Source organism: Argopecten irradians, chromosome 4, assembly GCF_041381155.1.
Source record: "Argopecten irradians isolate NY chromosome 4, Ai_NY, whole genome shotgun sequence".
NCBI classification, from domain to species: domain Eukaryota; kingdom Metazoa; phylum Mollusca; class Bivalvia; order Pectinida; family Pectinidae; genus Argopecten; species Argopecten irradians.
Genome location: NC_091137.1, coordinates 5,980,125 through 6,007,712, shown reverse-complemented (window position 1 = coordinate 6,007,712; position 27,588 = coordinate 5,980,125). Strand labels below are relative to the sequence as shown.

General features: G+C 35.9%; 4 protein-coding genes across 6 annotated transcripts in view; 3 read left to right on the top strand and 1 right to left on the bottom strand.

Moving 5' to 3' along the window:
- The window catches only part of LOC138320439 (arylsulfatase B-like), a 59,827-nt gene extending 55,370 nt beyond the window's left edge, over positions 1-4,457 (top strand). For both annotated transcript variants that reach the window (XM_069263401.1, XM_069263402.1), the window contains exon 11: positions 588-4,457. In XM_069263401.1, the coding sequence (XP_069119502.1) occupies positions 588-859 (272 nt within the window). In that variant the 3' untranslated portion in view covers positions 860-4,457. The remainder of the gene's footprint in view (positions 1-587) is intronic.
- A 155-nt stretch (positions 4,458-4,612) lies between these two features.
- LOC138320440 (uncharacterized) lies at positions 4,613-17,644 on the bottom strand. 2 transcript variants are annotated; one of them, XM_069263403.1, is made up of 5 exons: positions 17,460-17,644; positions 12,884-13,361; positions 12,367-12,422; positions 5,900-5,975; positions 4,613-5,498 (listed from the first exon to the last, which is right to left on the bottom strand). In XM_069263403.1, exons 1-5 carry the CDS (start codon positions 17,524-17,526, stop codon positions 5,087-5,089), a joined length of 1,089 nt encoding a protein of 362 aa, XP_069119504.1. In that variant the 5' UTR covers positions 17,527-17,644; the 3' UTR covers positions 4,613-5,086. The 2 variants fall into 2 exon arrangements, with proteins under 2 accessions (XP_069119504.1, XP_069119505.1); XM_069263404.1 differs by having other exon boundaries at positions 12,884-13,349; positions 17,460-17,642.
- LOC138321992 (zonadhesin-like) lies at positions 13,781-14,536 on the top strand (the record flags this gene model as incomplete). Its single annotated transcript, XM_069266055.1, has 1 exon — positions 13,781-14,536. A coding segment is annotated over one exon (756 nt), but the record flags the coding sequence as incomplete, so codon positions are not given.
- Positions 17,645-22,218: 4,574 nt separating the features above from the next.
- LOC138320436 (chitin synthase chs-2-like) overlaps positions 22,219-27,588 on the top strand; it is a 74,160-nt gene continuing 68,790 nt past the window's right edge. Inside the window, exon 1 of the mRNA XM_069263398.1 lies at positions 22,219-22,826. Coding sequence (XP_069119499.1) covers positions 22,725-22,826 — 102 coding nt within the window. The 5' untranslated portion in view covers positions 22,219-22,724. The remainder of the gene's footprint in view (positions 22,827-27,588) is intronic.

Sequence of the window (27,588 nt, the reverse complement as noted above, 5' to 3'; positions counted from 1 at the left end):
TAAGGGGATGTCATTAAGTATAAGATGATGTCAGTTAGTATAAGGGGATGTCAGTTAGTATAAGGGGATGTCAGTAAGTATAAGTGGATGTCATTAAGTATAAGGGGATGTCAGTAACGCATTTGAAATATTTTTTCATTGATACAGAAATATATTAATGTTCGCAGGTTCAAAGACAGGTTTGTTCCGAATTCCAATACGTGTGTGAGGGATGTAATGCTGTGTAATAATATTGACCCAGTTTTGAAACGATAATATAATAAAGGACATTACAAAATGTGAAACCGGTATATCATATGAAATGACCTGGTTATGTGTATTGAAAACACTTTTTGTTTTGATTCTTTGTTATTCTGACTGTCTATGAAACACTTTATCCTTTTGTCGTATTCGCTATATTCTACTTAAATGATACTTGTTTTACTTTTATTAATGATATTTGTGACTAGTACTACATCGATGCTTTCATGTTGTTGCGAAGCAAATGGAAAAGAACTTGATATTGATATTGACGATGATAATAATAATGATGACGGCGATGATGTTGATGCTGATGATGTTTAATGTTGATGATGACTATGTTATAGGTAACGGAAGCTGGATCCCAGCACCTGGATCTCCTTACCAGCCTCGATATGATATTGACGCGAGTAAGCCTGATAAAAATGTTTGGCTATTTAACATTGCCAAAGATCCTGAGGAGAAAGAGGACTTACACGAACAGCTCCCTAAGATTACAATGATGATGCTGCACAAACTACACGAGGCCAATTCTACCGCTGTTCCATGTAAATATCCCCCTGTAGACATGCGTGCTGACCCAAAACTCCATAACGGGTACTGGGGACCGTGGCTATAGTCATGTGAAGTAGCATATTCTTTAATTACTACATTGAATGGTCCATTCAGGACTCGTCCCAGATAGCTGACCACAGGGCTATATATATAGGTTTGCTGGGATAGACTTCGTTGGAAACAGTCTCGTATTTCATGGGCCATTTATCTTTATCTTTAGCAATTGTGTCCGTGATACAAACGAGAAATGAATACAAGATTGTACGTCGTCTAAAATATCGACTACCACTCGACTACAAATTATTAAACATAATATTAGGTAAATGTACACTAAATAGTTCTGTTCGTGTAAGCTATTATATATGTACATTGGCATACTAGTGAAGCAACTGTCTGTGTCATATTAACAATTAAACACCTAAAGTTTTATACAACCAAGAGATGGGTACCTAATGGAAGTTATTGTCATTTGTCAACAAGTCGGTGCTCTAGTTAATTCCCTTATCACAATAGGAGTGAGTGGTGTGATGAATTGGGGAAATACTCAGTTAATGATCTGACTCTACGTAGAGACGATGGAAAAAAAGATAAAATATTTTTGCGATTATGATCAATTTTATGTTGTGTAGAAATCCACGAGTTGGTTTGGTAAAGCCATTTGGTCCAGTATTTAATTGTTGACTCATTAGTGCCATGTAAATGTGATGAATCAATGGCCTCAACGAGCTATAGCAGTGCTTTCAGACAATTACAGTGAAATGAGGTCTAACACACTAAACCAAATAACAAGCCACTTTGGTTATTGTCAAGCATCTATTTAGTGGGTTTGTTATTTAAGATATTATCTTAACAACTATATCTTCAGTTATGTATGACAGCGCTCTGACATATTGGGCAAAGAGGAATTGATCCTGATACATACAAATGTGTACCATGGGAAGCCTAGTGGCTATCTGTTATATAGTGTCCAAAGTAAATTTAATTTTGTTTATTGAAGCGGTCTCTTGATGTATGTAAATGTTATTCATTAATGTGCCTTTAACTGTTCTTTGTATATGACAGAGTTTTAATTCCGTCCTTGCAGGCAGGTATGAATTGTCACGTCATCATTTTTTGATGGAAACTCGCGTCGTTTTATCTGAAATATGTATTTATGTCCGGAAACACACGATGTCACAATAAATCCCACATAGACATCAACTCTATAATAGGCATACGGAATATCAATCACGAAAATTGTTTGTCTATCTTAGTGTAAATGAAGCTCTTTAAGAGTATTTAAAATGCTATTCATTTAGAATGCCCCTTTGTTGATAAATGAAAATGTCGTTCATTCAGTTAGTATCATGTACTTTTAGTTTGAAGTGATAGGTGCTTTCATTAAAAATCTACCTTCTCCAACTAACTGCTTTTCATCAACTATGTTCATTTTAGGGTAGATGTCATTAGTAAAGTAAGTATGGTTCTCTATGTTATGGTAGATGTCATAAATAAAGTAGGTATGGTTCTCTATGTTAGGGTAGATGTCATATATAAAGTAAGTATGGTTCTTTATGTTAGGGTAGATGTCATAAATAAAGTAAGTATGGTTCTCTATGTTAGGGTAGATGTCATAAATAAAGTAAGTATGGTTCTCTATGTTAGGGTAGATGTCATAAATAAAGTAAGTATGGTTCTCTAAGTTAGGGTAGATGTCATTAGTAAAGTAAGTATGGTTCTCTATGTTAGGGTAGATGTCATAAATAAAGTAATTATGGTTCTCTATGTTAGGGTAGATGTCATAAATAAAGTAAGTATGGTTCTCTATGTTAGGGTAGATGTCATAAATAAAGTAATTATGGTTCTCTATGTTAGGGTAGATGTCATTAGTAAAGTAAGTATGGTTCTCTATGTTAGGGTAGATGTCATAAGTAAAGTAAGTATGGTTCTCTATGTTAGGGTAGATGTCATTAGTAAAGTAAGTATGGTTCTCTATGTTAGGGTAGATGTCATAAATAAAGTAATTATGGTTCTCTATGTTAGGGTAGATGTCATTAGTAAAGTAAGTATGGTTCTCTATGTTAGGGTAGATGTCATAAAGTAATTATGGTTCTCTATGTTAGGGTAGATGACATTAGTAAAGTAAGTTTGGTTCTCTATGTTAGGGTAGATAGCGTAAGTAAAGTAAGTTTGGTTCTCTATGTTAGGATAGATAGCATTAGTAAAGTAAGTATGGTTCTCTATGTTAGGGAAATGTTAATTATAAATGCTCCATTAGGAGTAAGGTGATTTATAAAAAGTTTGTTGAGGGAGTAAATGGTTTGCTTGAATGATGTGTGTTTATAATTGTATTTATATTCAGATTTGTGTGTTGATAAAAAATTTATTATTCATTAAATCATTCTATGGAATAATGTTATTTTGGTTGTGAGTGGATAATGATAATCGAGCGCGTGAAAATGATGTAATCTGGGAGAAAATATAATGTCATGATGAAATAAAAAATGTGTTGTTGTTATTACACAGTGAACCTGGCAATTCACAGAGGTAAAATCCGGTATGTATCGTTCAGCTCAAGTGTAAACGTTGATATCATTTTCATGTTTCGTATATTTTATTCGAGTAAATATGTTGGAAAAAATCCACCTACAATATTGCAAAAGAATTCTTGGTGTGAAGAAAAATTCTACAAATTTCATGATATACGGAGAAACTGGCAGATTCCCTATTTCAATCGATATTAAGTTAAGTTTACTTAGGTTTTGGTTTTCTCTCATCTCAAATGAAAAGAAATTGTCTAGCTCTATGTATAAATTAATGTATGCCCTCCATGTAACAGGGAAAACTGAATTCAAATGGCTTAAGTGCGTTAAAGAAATTCTAGATAATTCTGGTTTAAGTTTTGTTTGGATATATCAAAAAAGCTGTTTACCTGATATTAAGTATCTGAAGTCAACTATTACCCAGAAATTAAGGGATCAGTTCATCCAGTCGTGGTTCCAAGATATTGAAAACTCTTCGAGAGGTTCTTATTACTCTATATTTAAAAACCATTTTGGACTTGAAAATTATTTAATACGATTGAATGAAAAAGACAGAAAAACAATGTGCAAATTCAGAACTTCAAATATTAAATTTCTGGTTGAAACCGGAAGATGGATAGGAGTTCAACGTAACAATAGAATATGTCATTTATGCAATACCGGTATTGGTGATGAATTCCATTATTTGTTTTTATGTTCAGATTATAATGTAAGTCAGCTACGTGGGGATTACATTCCTGCTTACTACACAAGACATCCTAATCACATTAAAATGAAAGGCTTGTTCTCCATTTTTCATAAAAAAAAATGTATGCAAATTTATGCTTATTTGTTCAGAAATTATGCAATTTGTTATAGTATTAATTACAGCTCAAAATTATCTAAAATATATGTATTGTTCTAATGTATTAATATATATACACATATGAATAAGTCAATTATTACTATAATCAATACATGTATATTAATATCTCCTATGTTACCAATTTTAAAGGTGAAACAATTTGTTGGGAAAAAAATGTTATGACACACTGAATTTTGTTTGTAAAAGCTTGAATCTTTATACAAATAATGCATCTAATTTTGCCTGTCATGCTTTAAAATTGAATTATATATGTATGACCTCTTGTTATACACAATAGTGTATCTGAGTGTAATAAAAGAATTGAAATTGAGTAATAAACGTTATTTCAATATCAATGTGTATAATGATATATACTGACCATCGATTCTGAACCCCTCAGTAAATTGATGTGGCCTTCTCATTACCGCCTCTACAGAACACAAGACGCCAACACCTCCTTTTATTTTATTCAAATCATTGTGCCCTCTATATCTAAACAATAACATACAAGATATGCAATAACACAGAGAATTTATACTTAGGTATTTTATGATGTTTTTTGGATGAAATTATGATATACCATGTTATGCACCGATCGATTTATTGTTTGTGACATCAATTCAAATGGTTATTTTGTAAAATGAAATAAAATAAAAACATCTACCTAAAGATAATCGAGTATATGCAATTTATCGTAAAATTGCGTTCAACTTTATTAAAATATTTGTTCCTTTTGCCTTTCCTTTTTCTATAGTTAATTTTATATCATGTAACCTTGTCCTTCTTTGTCCCATATTTACTATTTGAAGTAATTTGTATTCTACATATATACGTTTGTCAGCATCCCGTGTTATATGTACCCAGAACAAACCGTTGTTATTACTTCTTAATATGAATCTTTAATTCGTTTTAAATTGTTATTTTTTTAAGATAATCGGATATCTTTTAGATTTTCCTCAGAAAGCTGTATATAATCATCGTCATCCTTTATTGGTAAGCAATCGTCTTTTAAATCCAAAGAAAACATGGTGTTTTCGTATCGGCTGCTTACTCCGTTTTCCTTTGACGACAGACGTTGTGGTGGAGGTACTCCGAACTCGTTAGGCAGGACATAGGACGAGGTGTCGTCCTCTGATTCTGTAGGATTGTCCTGATGGTCCTCACTTGTCTCCCTAACGATCATAGTGTATTGGTTCTCACCACGGTCAGGATAGTCCAGCTTCTCATAGTGGGTGTTAGTAATGCTGATAGGATCGTAGTCCGCGTCCGTAATGTCCTCAAACTTCTCACTTTCGTAGTTCACATGCACGTTCTCAATTACAGAATTTCTCTTCTGCCTGGTATAACAGTAAAAACGAAAGATACCTGAAGTGGTTATTTATGAATGAAATATCAAACCGAAAATACATTTATATCAAAGTGGATGATGTGATTTTTCACGTCTCTAACTTGGGACGATCAGGTATTATTATCATTGAAAGCCAACAGTTGATTAGTCGAAATAAGTAGGACATTACTTGGGATTTTATTGACAACGATTTCTATTAAACATGTGGCATGTTTTGTTTTTGTACCCCACGGCATGTCAATGTATCATAATATAGAGTCTGCAGTGTTCATTAGTTTGTGACAAAACTCATTCATGTGTTCTTCCTACAATTCATATATATTCCTATACGTAATACATTACAGTACCGTTCCAAGGGACGCAACCCTAACATGAATAGATAGAACCTACCTCCGTTTGAAGTAAAATATAAATCCCACCACGACCACTATAGCTGCGATAGAACAGAGAACTCCTACCAATATACCTAAAATAAACAGAAAAAGGGTAGCGAATAGTATAAGTGTTGTCTTACAGCTGCGATAGAACAGATAACTCCTACCAATATACCTATGGTAAACAGGGTAGCGAATAGTATATGTGTTGTTAACAGCTGCGATAGAACAGAGAATTCCTACCAATATACCTATGATAAACAGGGTAGCGAATAGTATATGTGTTGTCTTACAGCTTTGATAGAACACAGAACTCCTACCAATATACCTATGATAAACAAGGTAGCGAATAGCATATGTGTTGTCTTACAGCTGCGATAGAATAGAAAACTCCTAGCAATATACCTATGATAAACAGGGTAGCGAATAGTATATGTGTTGTCTTACAGCTGCGATAGAACAGAGAACTCCTACCAATATACCTATGATAAACAGGGTAGTGAATATTATATGTGTTGTCTTACAGCTGCGATAGAACAGAGAACTCCTACCAATATACCTATGATAAACAGGGTAGCGAATAGTATATGTGTTGTCTTACAGCTGCGATAGAACAGAGAACTCCTACCAATATACCTATGATAAACAGGGTAGTGAATAGTATATGTGTTGTCTTACAGCTTTGATAGAACAGAGAACTCCTACCAATATACCTATGATAAACAGGGTAGCGAATAGTATATGTGTTGTTAACAGCTGCGATAGAACAGAGAACTCCTACCAATATACCTATGATAAACAGGGTAGCGAATAGTATATGTGTTGTAAACAGCTGCGATAGAACAGAGAACTCCTACCAATATACCTATGATAAACAGGGTAGCGAATAGTATATGTGTTGTCTTACAGCTGCGATAGAATAGAGAACTCCTACCAATATATCTATGATAAACAGGGTAGCGAATAGTATATGTGTTGTCTTACAGCTGCGATAGAACAGAGAACTTCTACCAATATACCTATGATAAACAGGGTAGCGAATAGTATATGTGTTGTCTTACAGCTGCGATAGAACAGAGAACTCCTACCAATATACCTATGATAAACAGGGTAGTGAATAGTATATGTGTTGTCTTACAGCTGCGATAGAACAGAGAACTCCTACCAATATACCTATGGTAAACAGGGTAGTGAATAGTATATGTGTTGTCTTACAGCTGCGATAGAATAGAGAACTCCTACCAATATACCTATGATAAACAGGGTAGCGAATAGTATATGTGTTGTCTTACAGCTGCGATAAAACAGAGAACTCCTACCAATATACCTATGATAAACAGGGTAGTGAATAGTATATGTGTTGTCTTACAGCTGCGATAGAATAGAAAACTCCTAGCAATATACCTATGATAAACAGGGTAGCGAATAGTATATGTGTTGTCTTACAGCTGCGATAGAACAGAAAACTCCTACCAATATACCTATGATAAACAGGGTAGTGAATAGTATATGTGTTGTTAACAGCTGCGATAGAACAGAGAACTCCTAGCAATATACCTATGATAAACAGGGTAGCGAATAGTATATGTGTTGTCTTACAGCTGCGATAGAACAGAGAACTCCTACCAATATACCTATGATAAACAGGGTAGCGAATAGTATATGTGTTGTTAACAGCTGCGATAGAACAAAGAACTCCTACCAATATACCTATGATAAACAGGGTAGCGAATAGTATATGTGTTGTCTTACAGCTGCGATAGAACAGAGAACTCCTACCAATATACCTATGGTAAACAGGGTAGTGAATAGTATATGTGTTGTCTTACAGCTGCGATAGAACAGAGAACTCCTACCAATATACCTATGATAAACAGGGTAGCGAATAGTATATGTGTTGTCTTACAGCTGAGATAGAATAGAGAACTCCTACCAATATAAAATGATAAACAGGGTAGCGAATAGTATATGTGTTGTCTTACAGCTGCTATAGAACAGAGAACTTCTACCAATATACCTATGATAAACAGGGTAGCGAAAAGTATATGTGTTGTCTTACAGCTGCGATAGAATAGAAAACTCCTACCAATATACCTATGATAAACAGGGTAGCGAATAGTATATGTGTTGTCTTACAGCTGCGATAGAACAGAGAACTCCTACCAATATACCTATGGTAAACAGGGTAGCGAATAGTATATGTGTTGTCTTACAGCTTTGATAGAACAGAGAACTCCTACCAATATACCGATGATAAACAGGGTAGCGAATAGTATATGTGTTGTCTTACAGCTGCGATAGAATAGAAAACTCCTAGCGATATACCTATGATAAACAGGGTAGCGAATAATATATGTGTTGTCTTACAGCTGCGATAGAACAGAGAACTCCTACCAATATACCTATGATAAACAGGGTAGCGAATAGTATATGTGTTGTCTTACAGCTGCGATAGAATAGAGAACTCCTACCAATATACCTATGATAAACAGGGTAGCGAATAGTATATGTGTTGTTAACAGCTGCGATAGAACAGAGAACTCCTACCAATATACCTATGATAAACAGGGTAGCGAATAGTATATGTGTTGTTAACAGCTGCGATAGAACAGAGAACTCCTACCAATATACCTATGATAAACAGGGTAGCGAATAGTATATGTGTTGTTAACAGCTGCGATAGAACAGAGAACTCCTACCAATATACCTATGATAAACAGGGTAGCGAATAGTATATGTGTTGTCTTACAGCTGCGATAGAATAGAGAACACCTACCAATATACCTATGATAAACAGGGTAGCGAATAGTATATGTGTAGTCTTACAGCTGCGATAGAACAGAAAACTCCTACCAATATACCTATGATAAACAGGGTAGTGAATAGTATATATGTTGTTAACAGCTGCGATAGAACAGAGAACTCCTAGCAATATACCTATGATAAACAGGGTAGCGAATAGTATATGTGTTGTCTTACAGCTGCGATAGAACAGAGAACTCCTACCAATATACCTATGATAAACAGGGTAGTGAATAGTATATGTGTTGTCTTACAGCTGCGATAGAACAGAGAACTCCTACCAATATACCTATGATAAACAGGGTAGCGAATAGTATATGTGTTGTTAACAGCTGCGATAGAACAGAGAACTCCTACCAATATACCTATGATAAACAGGGTAGCGAATAGTATATGTGTTGTCTTACAGCTGCGATAGAACAGAGAACTCCTACCAATATACCTATGGTAAACAGGGTAGTGAATAGTATATGTGTTGTCTTACAGCTGCGATAGAACAGAGAACTCCTACCAATATACCTATGATAAACAGGGTAGCGAATAGTATATGTGTTGTCTTACAGCTGCGATAGAATAGAGAACTCCTACCAATATAAAATGATAAACAGGGTAGCGAATAGTATATGTGTTGTCTTACAGCTGCGATAGAACAGAGAACTTCTACCAATATACCTATGATAAACAGGGTAGCGAATAGTATATGTGTTGTCTTACAGCTGCGATAGAATAGATAACTCCTACCAATATACCTATGATAAACAGGGTAGCGAATAGTATATGTGTTGTCTTACAGCTGCGATAGAACAGAGAACTCCTACCAATATACCTATGATAAACAGGGTAGCGAATAGTATATGTGTTGTTTACATTACAGCTCTTATAGATATATTGTTGTCACAGGCATGATAGAAACTCCTACCAATATACCTATGATAAACAGGGTAGCGAATAGTATATGTGTTGTCTTACAGCTGCGATAGAATAGAGAACTCCTACCAATATACCTATGATAAACAGGGTAGCGAATAGTATATGTGTTGTCTTACAGCTGCGATAGAACAGAGAACTCCTACCAATATACCTATGATAAACAGGGTAGCGAATAGATATATGTGTTGTCTTACAGCTGCGATAGAAAGAGAACTCCTACAATATACCTATGATAAACAGGGTAGGAATAGTATATGTGTTGTCTTACAGCTGCGATAGAACAGAGAACTCCTACCAATATACCTATGATAAACAGGGTAGCGAATAGTATATGTGTTGTCTTACAGCTGCGATAGAACAGAGAACTCCTACCAATATACCTATGATAAACAGGGTAGCGAATAGTATATGTGTTGTCTTACAGCTGATAGAAAGAATCCTCATAAATGATAAACGGTAAATAGTATATGTGTTGTCTTACAGCTGCGATAGAAAGAGAACTCCTACCAATATACCTATGATAAACAGGGTAGCGAATAGTATATGTGTTGTCTTACAGCTGCGATAGAACAGAGAACTCCTACCAATATACCTATGATAAACAGGGTAGCGAATAGTATATGTGTTGTCTTACAGCTGCGATAGAATAGAAAACTCCTACCAATATACCTATGATAAACAGGGTAGCGAATAGTATATGTGTTGTCTTACAGCTGCGATAGAACAGAGAACTCCTACCAATATACCTATGATAAACAGGGTAGCGAATAGTATATGTGTTGTCTTACAGCTGCGATAGAACAGAGAACTCCTACCAATATACCTATGATAAACAGGGTAGCGAATAGTATATGTGTTGTCTTACAGCTGCGATAGAACAGAGAACTCCTACCAATATACCTATGATAAACAGGGTAGCGAATAGTATATGTGTTGTTAACAGCTGCGATAGAACAGAGAACTCCTACCAATATACCTATATAAAACAGGGTAGCGAATAGTATATGTGTTGTCTTACAGCTGCGATAGAATAGAGAACTCCTACCAATATACCTATGATAAACAGGGTAGCGAATAGTATATGTGTTGTTACAGCTGTGATAGAACAGAGAACTTCTACCAATATACCTATGATAAACAGGGTAGCGAATAGTATATGTGTTGTCTTACAGCTGCGATAGAATAGAAAACTCCTAGCAATATACCTATGATAAACAGGGTAGCGAATAGTATATGTGTTGTCTTACAGCTGCGATAGAACAGAGAACTCCTACCAATATACCTATGGTAAACAGGGTAGCGAATAGTATATGTGTTGTCTTACAGCTGAGATAGAATAGAACACTCCTAGCAATATACCTATGATAAACAGGGTAGCGAATAGTATATGTGTTGTTAACAGCTGCGATAGAACAGAGAACTTCTACCAATATACCTATGATAAACATGATAGCGAATAGTATATGTGTTGTCTTACAGCTGCGATAGAATAGAAAACTCCTAGCAATATACCTATGGTAAACAGGGTAGCGAATAGTATATGTGTTGTCTTACAGCTGAGATAGAATAGAACACTCCTAGCAATATACCTATGATAAACAGGGTAGCGAATAGTATATGTGTTGTCTTACAGCTGCGATAGAATAGAAAACTCCTACCAATATACCTATGATAAACAGGGTAGCGAATAGTATATGTGTTGTCTTACAGCTGCGATAGAATAGAGAACTCCTACCAATATACCTATGGTAAACAGGGTAGTGAATAGTATATGTGTTGTCTTACAGCTGCGATAGAACAGAGAACTCCTACCAATATACCTATGATAAACAGGGTAGCGAATAGTATATGTGTTGTCTTACAGCTGCGATAGAATAGAAAACTCCTACCAATATACCTATGATAAACAGGGTAGCGAATAGTATATGTGTTGTCTTACAGCTGCGATAGAATAGAGAACTCCTACCAATATACCTATGATAAACAGGGTAGCGAATAGTATGTGTGTTGTCTTACAGCTGCGATAGAACAGATAACTCCTACCAATATACCTATGATAAACAGGGTAGCGAATAGTATATGTGTTGTCTTACAGCTGCGATAGAATAGAGAACTCCTACCAATATACCTAAAATTAACACAAAAAGGGTAGTGAATAGCATATGTGTTGTCTTACGATGACTCACTACAGTAGATTTGGACAATGTATGAAAATAAAGCAAATGCCTTAGAAATCTACTTATAGTTATTAAATTATAAAAAAAACATAATACTCAAGTATATATCTAATTAATTTGCACAACAAATGCAATTGCGATATGAAAAAAAGACACAGATTCGTCCATTTTCTGCAACTCTTCATGCATGTGACAACCATGGTAACTACAGAAAAATACCTGAAAATTTACAAAAAAGCCCCATGGTTTTTGGCCCCAAACTGGCAGACAATTCGAAACAATTGGTTTCTTTAAATACCCATTGACTTCTGGTTCAAAACAAGGGTTTTTCACTTAATAAATATATCATCCGAGGTAAGACTGTTCTTCTGTTTACAACTACTTATATGTACATGTACCTTATGTGCAAGTGTACAGCTGTATTATGCTTGAGGAAAAAAGCTTCAGAGGTAGTTTTCCTTTTGATTTGAGATGTCATAAGACGTGGTAAAAGCATTGAAGGTATTTAGAAAAACAAAAAAATAAAATAAAAATGAAGGGTGATGTTACCAATAGTATTATTTAATGTACCTACCTGCGATGTGTTGGCCGGAGGAATCTGGCTTTGAATCTTTGATCGACATCGTGTGACTGTTAACAGAACATATATAATATTCACGGTTACACTGTGAAACATATTCTAGTGATTTGTCTACAGTGATTAGGCTTCCTTAGTTTCTGTAGACTCTAATTATATCATTCCAATCCCGCCTTCATCAAACATTTTCTGACTTATCCCATTGTAACTGAAATTGTATCAATGTTTTCCAATGGCTGCAGATTTTGACATATTCATTCAAAATTGGTTGTAGAAAATACCATTAGAGTAATCTCAAAGATTCGTTTTAACACCCTTTCAATTGACATTTTAGTATGAGAAAGTTATTTAAAGGTAGGTCATACTCGCGATCCGTTTATTGAATGTTAATCGTAAATGGCTGCATGGTAACCTTTTCTAAAATTGCTGAAATTAAAAAAAATATCTTATACATTGTGGATACCAAAGAAATAGGTGGAATTGTAGGTTTTAAGAATCTGAAGTAAATCGTCACCTAGATGTTGATACATTTCCCGTAGATATATCCATGTTGGTTGTTATAGTACTTGACGTGGCGACTGGTGTAGACGATGGGGTGTCGGTCAATGACGAGGACGTAGATGACTGTGATACAGAAGTAAATGACTCCGTACTAGTACGGTTAGTATATGTTGTCTTCTCCACTGTATGAACTGTGGTCACTTTTGTTGACACCTGAGTGTCTGTTGTCATCGCAGTACTTTTAAAACTAGGTACAACTGATGTTAAACTGTTACGTGATAACGATGAGGGAATTGTTGTCGATGTCGCTGTTGTCGTGGGTTTGTCTGTTGTACGTGATACCATGGTGATTGTTAATTGTGTTGTTTGTTCCTCACGAGACGACAGTTGTGATGAGTCTGTGTACAATCCGGGTGATACTGAATCATATGTCTCCAACGTGTCCACGCTGATGATGTCATTTCTAGTCGTAGAACACGCTGAAAGTAAAACTGTTGAATTTTGTATTTCATTCAATGTATTTAAAATCTTACACCAGCAAGACTTCAATTGAATTTCTAGACAAGGCCAAAATGACTAAACCGGCACTTGGCTATCACAAATCTGTTATTTCAATCATATACCGACAATAATATTATAGTAACATCTGCTTATGTAATCATTATTTCTATTTATGCACATCAAAAGATTTATACAGGTCATACATATAAAACAATACTCGATAATTTGAACTGCAAGGAGGTTGCAATTACTGAATAATGACCTGAAATGAGGTAAAAAAATCCAATTAGATCAATGTCAAGTCAAATTTAGGTCAATTTCAGGCCAATTTCAGATAATTGCATTTTGCACTTTTCATGTAATTGTAAAATTTGTAATGAGTTGATAAACTTTACATTACATACTGATTCAAACGGTGCCCTCATACATTCAAACGGTACCCTCATACATTCAAACGGTACCCTCATACATTCAAACGGTACCCTCATATATTCAAACGGTGCCCTCATACATTCAAATGGTACCCTCATACATTCAAACGGTACCATTTTATATTCAAATGGTACCCCCATACATTCAAACGGTATCCTCAAACATTCAAACGGTACCCTCATACATTCAAACGGTATCCTCATATATTCAAACGGTACCCTCATACATTCAAATGGTACCCTCATACATTCAAACGGTACCCTCATACATTCAAACGGTACCCTCATACATTCAAATGGTAACCTCATACATTCAAACGGTACCCTCATACATTCAAACAGTACCCTCATACATTCAAACTGTATCCTCATATATTCAAACGGTAACCTCATACATTCAAACGGTATCCTCATATATTCAAACGGTACCCTCATTCATTCAAACGGTAACCTCATACATTCAAACGGTATCCTCATATATTCAAACGGTACCCTCATACATTCAAACGGTATCCTCATATATTCAAACGGTACCCTCATATATTCAAACGGTACCCTCATACATTCAAACGGTACCCTCATACATTCAAACGGTACCCTCATATATTCAAACGGTACCCTCATATATTCAAACTGTATCCTCATATATTCAAACGGTAACCTCATACATTCAAACGGTATCCTCATATATTGTGATGGTATTGTATCTACGGTATACAAAGTTGTATGTGTGATGGTATTGTATCTATGGTATGCCAGGCAGTATATGTGATGGTATTGTATCTACGGTAAACGAGGTCGTATTGTGATGGTATTGTATCTACGGTATACGAGGTCGTATGTGTGATGGTATTGTATCTACGGTGTACGAGGACGTATTGTGATGGTATTGTATCTACGGTATACGAGGTCGTATTGTGATGGTATTGTATCTACGGTATACGAGGTCGTATTGTGATGGTATTGTATCTACGGTATACGAGGTCGTATTGTGATGGTATTGTATCTACGGTATACGAGGTCGTGTATGTGATGGTATTGTATCTACGGTAAACGAGGTCGTATTGTGATGGTATTGTATCTACGGTATACGAGGTCGTATTGTGATGGTATTGTATCTACGGTATACGAGGTCGTATGTGTGATGGTATTGTATCTACGGTATACGAGGTCGTATTGTGATGGTATTGTATCTACGGTATACGAGGTCGTATTGTGATGGTATTGTATCTACGGTATACGAGGTCGTTCATGTATTCGTGATGGTATTGTATCTACGGTAAACCACGTCGTGTTGTGATGGTATTGTATCTATGGTATACGAGGTCGTATTGTGATGATATTGTATCTACGGTATACGAGGTCGTATGTGTGGTGGTATTGTATCTACGGTGTACGAGGTCGTATTGTGATGGTATTGTATCTACGGTATACGAGGTCGTATTGTGATGGTATTGTATCTACGGTATACGAGGTCGTATTGTGATGGTATTGTATCTATGGTATACGAGGTCGTATGTGTGATGGTATTGTATCTACGGTAAACCACGTCGTGTTGTGATGGTATTGTATCTATGGTATACGAGGTCGTATGTGTGATGGTATTGTATCTACGGTGTACGAGGTCGTATTGTGATGGTATTGTATCTACGGTATACGAGGTCGTATTGTGATGGTATTGTATCTACGGTATACGAGGTCGTATTGTGATGGTATTGTATCTACGGTATACGAGGTCGTATTGTGATGGTATTGTATCTATGGTATACGAGGTCGTATGTGTGATGGTATTGTATCTACGGTATACGAGGTCGTATATGTGATGGTATTGTATCTACGGTATACGAGGTCGTATGTGTGATGGTATTGTATCTACGGTATACGAGGTCGTATGTGTGATGGTATTTTATCTGCGGTATACGAGGTCGTATACATGTGTGATGGTATTGTATCTACGGTAAACGAGGTCGTGTTGTGATGGTATTGTATCTACGGTATACGAGGTCGTATTGTGGTGGTATTGTATCTACGGTGTACGAGGTCGTATGTGTGATGGTATTGTATCTATGGTATACGAGGTCGTATGTGTGATGGTATTGTATTTACGGTAAACGAGGTCGTATTGTGATGATATTGTATCTACGGTATACGAGGTCGTATGTGTGATGGTATTTTATCTACGGTATACGAGGTCGTATGTTTGATGGTATTGTATCTACGGTATACGAGGTCGTATTGTGATGGTATTGTATCTACGGTATACGAGGTTGTATTGTGATGGTATTTTATCTACGGTATACGAGGTCGTATGTTTGATGGTATTGTATCTACGGTATACGAGGTCGTATATGTGATGGTATTATATCTACGGTATACGAGGTCGTATTGTGATGGTATTGTATCTACGGTATACGAGGTCGTATGTGTGATGGTATTGTATGTACGGTATACGAGGTCGTATGTGTGATGATATTGTATCTACGGTATACGAGGTCGTATTGTGATGGTATTGTATCTACGGTAAACCACGTCGTGTTGTGATGGTATTGTATCTATGGTATACGAGGTCGTATTGTGATGATATTGTATCTACGGTATACGAGGTCGTATGTGTGATGGTATTGTATCTACGGTGTACGAGGTCGTATTGTGATGGTATTGTATCTACGGTGTACGAGGTCGTATTGTGATGGTATTGTATCTACGGTATACGAGGTCGTATATGTGATGGTATTGTATCTACGGTATACGAGGTCGTATTGTGATGGTATTGTATCTACGGTATACGAGGTCGTATTGTGATGGTATTGTATCTACGGTAAACCACGTCGTGTTGTGATGGTATTGTATCTATGGTATACGAGGTCGTATTGTGATGATATTGTATCTACGGTATACGAGGTCGTATGTGTGATGGTATTGTATCTACGGTGTACGAGGTCGTATTGTGATGGTATTGTATCTACGGTGTACGAGGTCGTATTGTGATGGTATTGTATCTACGGTGTACGAGGTCGTATGTGTGATGGTATTGTATCTACGGTATACGAGGTCGTATGTGTGATGGTATTGTATCTACGGTATACGAGGTCGTATTGTGATGGTATTGTATCTACGGTATACGAGGTCGTATGTGTGATGGTATTGTATCTACGGTATACGAGGTCGTATTGTGATGGTATTGTATCTACGGTATACGAGGTCGTATTGTGATGGTATTGTATCTACGGTATACGAGGTCGTATTGTGATGGTATTGTATCTACGGTGTACGAGGTCGTATGTGTGATGGTATTGTATCTACGGTATAGAAGGTCGTACATGTATGTGTGATGGTATTGTATCTATGATTGTGTTTGTCCTATGCTGTTCTGCTGTTACATTGTGCTGTGACGCCCGTGTGTTCATTATATAGGCGTTGACATCTATCACCTGTTTGACACGGTGGGTGAATTGATATTAAATAAATTCTCGACTATTACTCTTTCGTGTTCTTTTTTAGCGTCCTACTAACAGAGAGTTTGTCTCAACACGAAATTGTTTTAACTTGATTTGTTCGCTCTAAGAAAGTTTCAATTCAAAATCTATCAATCCATAGACACAAACTTATCACAAACAGACACATAACAATGACGAAATGAGCTAGACTATTACTTACCTGCTTTATTTACAGTTGTTAAAGTAAAGACGAGTAGAATTGATACGTATTTATACCCATCCTCCATCCTCTGAAGTTTAAATTTAATATCCTGAATATAGTAAAATAAATATCTACCTATCGACCCAGTGTACACCGTATATGGCGTGGTCCCTAGGACATTATTATCTACACATCGTTATCTCATCCACCCGGTACATGTTTGTACATTGGGATGTGGATACAATAATATATTTATATTGATATACACGTCATTGTAATATATGTACAGATGCATGTTATACAATGTTGATCTAGGAAGTATTCTCTCGTGATGTAAAGGTTTGGTAGATATTTACAATGTTTTACATATCAATGTGATACACAGTAGTGACAATTTAGTGTAAACATATTGTGTATTAATATCCATTGCCTTCCAAATGTTCTGTTACACATGTTAAAATTTTCTGACAATTTATCTCTGAGAAAATAATCGAAAAAACAAGAGGCCAAAGGGCCTAAACGGTCATCTGACTCATGGCACAAAACAATAGTCACAGTATAATGGAGTGGTTAACAATTAATATAAGCAATACAAGGAACTTTTTTTTAATATGTAAGTTTCTGAAATAGGTAAAGGTCATTTGTTGAACAAACTTGGTAGCCCTTCATCCATATATGGTATTAACCCATTCAAGGATGAAGGAGGAGTCGGATTTCAAAGCCAAATATCAGCAAAGCTCCCATTTTGGACCCCTGACGTTCTATCCCCATGGGTCTTACCTCGTCCTTTATAAAATATGTTCCTTCCCCAGTGATGTTTCACACAAAATATGGATGCATTAATCCACTCAAGGGTTAGGAAGGAGTAGGCTTTTAAAGCAAAATTTAATCAAAATTCCCCATTCTGAGCCCCGCCCCTCTGTCCCCAGGGGTCGGACCTAACTTGTTTATATAAAATATGACAGTCCTTCCTCTACGATCTTTTACGCAAAATATGGATGAAATCCACTAAAGGGTTAAGGAGGAGTAGGATTTTAAAGCTAAAACAAGTACTCATTGTAATGGACACTAATACATAATCAGCCAAACGACCCCCTCCCCAACTCCACCTGCGACAAATTAAGAATGCAGTTGCACAGTATATGAACATTTTGAAAAAAAAATTTGAGGTACTTTTACATTCAATGAATTGCAGACGAAAATTTGAAAACAGGAGGTTTGCCCAGCAAAAATCTTTCAAAATTTTTATCATACTGACAAGCATCCCTTTGTAACCCTTTATACTAAATTTCATTGAAATCAGAGACCAAAATATAAAAACAGGAAGTTGGCCCAGTGGCCATCTTGGAATACCAAAATCTTTATCAAAATGTTTGCATGTTGTTCGCCATCCCTTAAAACCTCTACAGACTAATTTTTGTTGAGATCAGAGACTGAAAAATGAAAATAGGACGTGGGCTCGCAGCCATCTTGGAATACTAAAATCTTTATGAAAATATTTGCATGTTGTTTGCCATCCCTTTAAACCTCTAGACTAATTTTTGTTGAGATCAGAGACTGAAACCTGAAAACAGGAAGTGGGCTAGCGGCCATCTTAGAATACCAAAATCTTTATTAAAATGATTGTATGTTGTTCGCCATCCCTTAAAACCCCTATAGACCAATATTCATTGAGATCAGATACTGAAGACTGAAAACAGGAAATGGGCCAGTGGCCATCTTGGAATACTAAAATCTTTATATAAAATATGATTGTCCTTCCCTAATGATGTTTTACACAAAATATGGATGAAATCCTCTCAAGAGTTGAGGAGGAGTAAGATTTTAACGCTAAAATTAAGAAAATTTGCCCTTTTGGGGCCCCACCACTCAGCCCCTAGGGGTCCGACCAGGCTCATTTATATAAAATATGATTGTCATTCCCAAATGATATTTCATACCAAATATGGATGAAATCCATCTAAGGATGAAGGAGAAGTAGGATTTTAAAGCTTAAATTAAGAAAATTTGCTCTTTTGGGGCCCCACCCCTCAGCCCCTAGGGGTCGGACCAGGCTCATTTATATAAAATATGACTATCCTTCCCTAATGATGTTTCACACCAAATATGGATGAAATCAACCCAAGGGTGAAGGAGGAGTAGGATTTTAAAGCTTAAAATAAGAAAATTTGCCCTTTTGGGGCCCCACCCCTCAGCCCCTAGGGATTGGACCAAGCTCATTTATATAAAATATGATTGTACTTCCCCAATAATGCTTCACACCAAATATGGATGAAATCCGCTTAGTGGTTAAGGAGGAGTAGCGTTTTAAAGGAAAAAGTTTACGCACGACGGACGGCGCACGGCGCACGGCGCACGGCGGACGACGACGGACGGCGCTCGACGACGGACGAATCACGATGACTATATAGGTCATCCTGACCCTTCGGGTCAGATGACCTAACAATTAATGAGTTAGAGAAGATAAATAAGTTGATAAATAATACATACTGATACCTGTTAAACAGGTTTATGTACTTCTTTACTCTCCTCATACATATTTGTAAAAATAAATGTATAACAGAACTTTTTGAGGGAGGTATATTATGTCTTTTCTCTTATTATACAGTTACATGTGTTATTATAAATATAAACTATATCGTCACTTTCATTGCACTCAGATTCATTATTATTAAGTTTTTTCTTTCTATGTTTATCGTGATGCTGGAGTGGTATGTAAATGTAATCTCTAAGAATAGCTTATTAATTGTTATTTCTTTGTTGAAGATCCCAGTGGTTGAACAAGTACATCACCCCTTCTCGAAATAGAGATTTAGACGATTGTGTTATAGTGATCTGATATGACGACATATCGGGCCGAAAACATTTTGGTTCCTATATGGGAACGTACTGAAAGTAAAATAAATAGAAAAACGGAAACACCAATCCCGGTACAGCGTTGTACGGCACAAACCTAGCTTTATTTAGCACTGATCCATTGTGTGTCAGGGCTATCAGGTAATCAGTTCCTTGGGTTGGTCCCAACACCTCGGGAAAACAGTTTTGGCTGTAGACCGACGAGGCACGGAACAACTGTATACAGTTATATACGTAATGACATGAATATTTAGATACACAATTAGCCGTCCCCATGTCAGCCCTAGTGCCTTCATCTCTCTCATTGATATAATTATGAGTCCTTTCAAAGTTTCAACATCGCAAAGAAAAGGTAAGTTGAGCAGTGCATTTTCTATTGGAAATATAAGAGCTAATGCAATTTCAGTCCTCAAGTAGTTTACACAAGATGGCCCCAGCAAGTAGTTTACACTAAATGGCCCCGGACCTTCAGGATCGCAAGGAACATGTAGTCAAAATAGCCGTGTAATAATATCTTATGTATATTATCATGTCTTTTGTGTTGCTATATTCTGTTATAATTTTCAGGTTCGAGCAAATCATATTAAAATATAATGAACTTTGGTTGTTTTTATGCATCACTGACTTCATTGTCTAGAACTATTTCTGCCTACCTAAAATTTTCAAAATACCAAAATTTGGCAATACAATGTAACTTTCAGAGTGTTGAAAGCATTTTAAATAAACTAACTTAATCAAAATTATACTTTATACAGTGTGCAACATTTTTTATGATTTATCAAGACCTTAATAATAAGAATAATTTTAAGTCATTTTTGTGGTGAAAAAAAATGAAAAAAAAAAAAAAAAAAAAAAAACTTCCTACGAAATATCAGTTTCCATGCCCCTTGTCGATAGTACTCAACATATTAGGTATATCTCTGTCATTGGTCTGCTATTGGATATTTTGTTCTTGTAACAGCAGGGTGGATGTTATGAAATTCATATGTTTGTAAAAGTAGATAATGAAGTATGTATTGTTCCATTATTGTAAAACAAGTGCAATTTACAAATTGACACTTTATCATTTGAGGTTGTTATTTCAAATTTGCTTTGCAATAATGAGTGAGCAACTGTATTCATGAGTCATGAACCTTGGTTTCTGAACGAGGAAGTAATAATTCTATGAATAGTCGTCATCATATCTATAAATAACTTAATCACGATTCTCTGTTTCTTGTCCTACTTCACATTTGGTGGTCTCTCATACAACAATATCGTGAACACATTAGTAAACATTGTTTAGATTTTGTTCGTTAAGAGTAACTAGATGTAAATCGTTTATCACTTTACTGCAAGTTTGGCTATTAAATGAACGTCCTTATCCCACTTTTCATTTATTGGTTAATCGCGACTACCCAGTTATGGTTCAATTCACCTTTTCTTTTGTCGCTACACCACTCAACAACGTCATGACTGTAATAGGTAAGAGCTTGATGTAAGCTTGGAAATTGTTTGTCGATCCCAGTTGTATAATTATGGTAAATGAAAAAGTATATCTTCTTTGACGGTTTGGGTGCGATACCTCGCATGTAAATAACCAATTCAATTCTTTATAATATTAAGCATAGGCTTATTTCTATATTTTATACGCAGAAGGTTTATACGCGCTTGAATAATTGAAATTAAAACTAAACTGAGTCTATAGAAATACCCGTTAGAAGCCGACATGCAGGACCCAAGTAAGTATATAATAGACCAGGAGGGCCGGTACGTCTTACAACACATTCCAATAATAATTGTTTAGAATGCACACAGATATGCCGCCAATCATACGGGCACTGGTGTAATCCAATACATCTTCCGGGTAGATCACATTGTCTGGGACACAAACAATAAATGGGCCGAATCATTCATATGTAAATAGGCAGCACGACAGGTAGGTCATTCCGTCATGTTCGACACCAGCCAGGTTGGACCCTGCGATCGTCTACTCTCAATTCACGGTTGGATGGATTTCCATCGCTTTGCATCGATGCAGATTGCTCAGCTGAAATATATCTGACAGTTTATCATATCACGTTAGTTTTAAAAGTACGCATATCTTAAGCTGTGGTTCACGAACTGACGGAGTAAGCATTCTGGGATTGGTACTAAACCAGGAAGTTCTCTATAGGATACCGAGTAACAAGCCAAGTTGTTCTCCAAACTTCAGTCACTTCGGAATTTCGGAAGCACACACACACACACACATTGGGTTATAGTTGTTAAATATTCTGAAATATTGCGACAGCTAATTGGATACAGAGAGAACAGAGTAACAGAGATACATTTTCGTTCCTTTGCAACGTATTTTAAACATGTAAGGGCTATAAAGAATCCGAGTGTTTGGAGCAAAGACAGGTTTTGCCATCTCCGTACCTGATCCTTAGTGAGAACTGTCAAACTATGGCAGATGTGGAACTAGACGATCTGTCCCAGCTGGGAACTTTGGATAATAATACAATCAACAAGACGCTGAAAGCTCGATATGCCAAAAATAAAATATACGTAAGTATGGTGTCTTCCATAATGATCCTAAAGTATTAATATCGTATTGTATATCACATAACCAAGTATCAGATATATCAAAGTACTTCTAAACTACAGCGTTTCATTTTAGATTCAAAAGAAAAGTTTCTTAATGCAATCCTTTCTGTGAAGTACAGAGTGTAAGGAATATGATATGAATAATACGACAGCACTTTAGACCGTTTAAGTTATAGATTTGTAGAATCAATATCGATCAGTATGCGGAGGTTTTGAATGTATCCACGCCTTCATAGACAGCTGCACTGCGGCTGGTTTTACGATGTACTTTCTTTCGTCCTATGTCAAAATATGATGTTAACATATACCTTCTTCAGCAAAAAATAACCATTACCAATATACAATGTACACAACAACAGTTTACTATACTATCATATCAGCTCAGTGGTTTCGTCTAATCTCTAAAGTAAAGAAACACATAATTAAGACGTTCTCTGTCGACAAGATCATTGTTTACTATACCACGGACAAAGTCCTGCTCTGTAAATATGTCGTCAAACTCACCACAAGGTATGGCTCCTACTATACAATTACATAGTTCTGTGATGTTGTTTGTTGTAATTCAAACTTCGTTATTGTTATGTACTATCCCCCGGTTTTTTCCTCTAAGTACATACCATACATTTTTGGATCTTTTAATGATGATAATACTTATTTTGATATCAGACATGCACATGTTCACGAACTACCCTCAAATGTAATGTCAAACGCAAGCTGTAAAAGGTAAACATGTATGACAATAATAGCGTTTACACATTAAAGCTTCGATTATATATGATCTGCTCATTATGCATACACGCTATCAAGTTCGATCCTGACATGGCTAAGCGTTTGTTACCTGAATCTTAACAAAACATAACAATACATGTCGTACCCACTACAGGTAGTGTGACACTGCAATCAATTATGCATGTTGAACACGTATACATTACACATATTACACATTGGTAACCAACACAAAGCAAGCATGTGGTTCTGGGTACATATATATATAGCGTTTATATATATATAACAAATGAAGTAGTCTTATTGTTCAGCAGGATGAATACATCTTGTCGTTCGTTGAATTAGACACACATTATTTGCAACCTTGAAGAACTATATGGTCGTAAAAGGAATCACCTATAAAGTAAATGCTTAATTGTTCAATTTTGGAAACAAAAATATCTCGACTATTACTATTCGTTGCTTCTACACAATCATTTCCTTGTAAGAAGTATATTGTTATGTACATAAACTCTCCGTCTTTAATGCACATTGCCTAATCGAGCTTCGTTAACCAGCAGTTTATACATAGACTTTGCAAATATAACGAGCTGATCCTTAAAAAATCCTACATTTGGGACATTATCTTTCCCTTGAGCGCTCGCCCCTATGAGGAAGGTTCTGGGTTCTGTCCCTAGCCGAGACACACCAAAGTCTATAACAGTGTCAGATTATGCTTCACATACACGTCCTTTGATCCTTACTGTTGATTGGACGTTAATCTAACGAATCAACCAACCCATTAACCTACTTTGTATACAATATATAATTACTTATTACACATCTTCCCATACAACCTATTGCACTCAACCAAAGGCTTTGTGTTAAACATTGTTGTTGACAAATTCTGTTTCTTCAACTGTTCGAATAGTCAATATTACTATTAATAAATTAAAAAAAAATTAAAAAAAATATTTGTGTTATACTTATTAAAGATTATATAAAACCGTTGATATTCTGTTCTTTATGTATCGTTTAAAACGCAGGAGTTCTGTTCAGATCTTTTGCTGGGCAGTGTATACTCAAAAGAGTACCCCTTACTCTGTGTTAAACCCCTTACACTATACACTATATCTTACCCAGGTGACTACCCCATACTGTGTGTTAAACCCCTTACACTATATCTTACCTAGAAGACTACCCCATACTGTGTGTTAAACCCCTTACTCTATACACTATATCTTATCCAGAAGACTACCCCATACTGTGTGTTAAACCCCTTACACTATACACTATATCTTATCCAGAAGACTACCCAATACTCTGTGTAAAACTCCTTACACTATACACTATATCTTACCCAGGTGACTACCCCATACTGTGTGTTAAACCCCTTACACTATATCTTACCCAGAAGACTACCCCATACTGTGTGTTAAACCCCTTACACTATATCTTACCCAGAAGACTACCCCATACTGAGTTAAATATCTTACCCTATACAATATATCCTACCCAGAAGACAACTCAATACTCTGTGTTAAACCCCTTACTCTATGCACTTTATCTTTCCCAGAAGATTACCCCTTACTGAGTTAAATCTCTTACACTATACACTATGTCTTACCCAGAAGACAACCCCGTAATCTGTGTTAAACCTCTAACTCAATACACTTTATCTTACCCAGAAGATTACCCCTAACTGAGTTAAATCTCTTACCCTATACACTATATCTTACCCAGAAGACTACCCCTAACTGATTACTATTAATCTTACCCAGAAGACTACCCCATACTGAGTTAAATCTCTTACTCTATACACTATATCTTACCCAGAAGACTACCCCGTACGGTGTGTTAAACCCTTTATTCTACACACAACTCCATACACTGTATACAGTTCTGTGTACCGTACAAAAACTTTTACATTGTACACAACCATAGCATGTACGTAACCCCTAATATAAGTAAACAAATCATGTTGATCTACATGTAGTTGCCAACCTGTTAGACAAGTAAGCTGTCACTTAATTATCAGTATACAACTTTGTAAACTTACCTTACCTTAACTCATAAAATCAAACGTGATAGCAAATATATTCTCTCATATCAGGCTATGTTATATAGAGTTTGCCCATGTAAGATAGCTATGTAAGATAAATCTATCTTACATGGCATTTCACGCGCGCGGATTAATTTGTGTTACATGGAGACATCTGTTGAAATATGCCATCTAGGCCTACCTGTTGCACAGGGGCACGTAAATGCTGTTAATATATATAATATTTTGATCATTTGTGCATCGTATCCTATTAGAATATGACGTACATGTATATATGTTGCGTGCCCCTGTGTCACGTCATCCGGTTAGGCCTAAGTCCAAAAATGACCGACTATCATGTCCCGTACTGTAGCATGCATGTTTCTGTTAACTTACTGACAACACACACAATCGCTAAACGATTATAGAACTCTGAATGATAGACACAAATTGATGATTTCAAACATGCTGTCGGACATGAAAACCACATATTATAGTTAACGTACGATAGCCTACCATCTGAGCGAGAATCATGTTTACATAGTTTCAGATTTATAAATGACAGCATTTTAATGAGAACTACTTATCTACTGATCTCGGATATAAAAATAAATTTGTGAAAGTTGAAGATAGGAAATGACGCAATAATGTATAGTATTCAAGCTTTTGTTTCATGTCCATGATTGTATTTTATTAGAAAACTATATGATTAGTAACACGGAATCATCCAGTCATGTATTAAAGAAAGGCAGTACTTTCTATGATATAAATCAGTTAATCTTCTTTTAAATTGGTGTGTAATGTAGGTGCAATGTTTGGTAAATGCAGTTATTTTAAATCTTCTTTCGGAACATTTTTAACCGCCCAACTAAGAAAATGTGGCCATGAAAGGACATAGAAGACGGTGGACTTCAATGCTCTATAACAAAACCTTTACGAACTAATCTTACTTACATTCGTCCTTCAGAACATTTATCAATATAATTTATTAACTCGTCATACAAAGCCTAGGTGATTTTACAATGTGTTTATTGAATATTTAAAACTAATAAAATTCAAACAGCGGTATAAAAATTAAATACAGTAATATTAACTATATTTATTCATGAAACGCAAATAATTGGTAGCATAGAGGTACGACTGCAGAGACACCATTGGTATTAAATCAACCTCCCGGTTAAAATATCAACTAGGTAGACACGCTATAGTGTCTACATATAAAGCTTTGCCAACTCAATCTGGAATGGCTTTCATGTTAAGTGACTCGTTAATAAAAACAGGTGCATTTTACCATGATTCTATACTAAAATTAGATTAGTGACGAGCACTACAGACAATGTAAATGCCAGTCGAAGGGTAATACTGCCAACTAGAAGTATTATTCCCGCCTTCTCTATTACCAAGATATCCCCAGTTGTCTGACTTTGTTCTGTAAAACATTCCCACACACGGTGGAATGACTTTCACTTTCGATATACAGTCAAAACTGTGTATAAAGATAGAGAAATGAGTGGTCTTCATAGCCAAGTGCTCTGTATGATACACAATTCAAATTGTTTTGAAATGGGTTGTTAAAAGTGGTATTATTCATTCAGGATTTTTTTTATTTTTTTTTTATTTTTTTTACAAAAAAGGTCCCTAAAGCATATGTTCGCCCTTAGTTAAGTCTTTTATCTATTTTACGCTCTAAAACTCCAGTTTGATATCGATGATAGCCCCATTACACTATTGTCTTTGTCATATAAGCCTGTCTTATAGTACGAAGTTTCACCTTGGTTTAGATCACGTAGCTGGCGTTCTCTTACTGTTTTTACAAGCTTCCTTTCAGTAACGGAGTATTCCTAATTATTTGTAGACTCGTTCAAAGGTTTGCTTTTGTCAATTCAATGGCAGATGACAACAGACTAGGAAGTTTAAATCGAATCACGATCCACAACAAATGTCACACGATCAGTTGGTTGGTTTTATAGGTAGGTG

Bases quoted from the DNA above. Each gene is read 5' to 3' on its own strand.
- LOC138320440 (XM_069263403.1), bottom strand. From the start codon at position 17,526: ATGGAGGATGGGTATAAATACGTATCAATTCTACTCGTCTTTACTTTA. The intron at 13,362-17,459 runs GTAAGTAATAGT...AAAATTCAACAG, and splicing joins AACAACTGTAAATAAAGCAG to TTTTACTTTCAGCGTGTTCT. The intron at 5,976-12,366 runs GTAGGTACATTA...TGTTTATTTTAG, and splicing joins CTCCGGCCAACACATCGCAG to GTATATTGGTAGGAGTTCTC.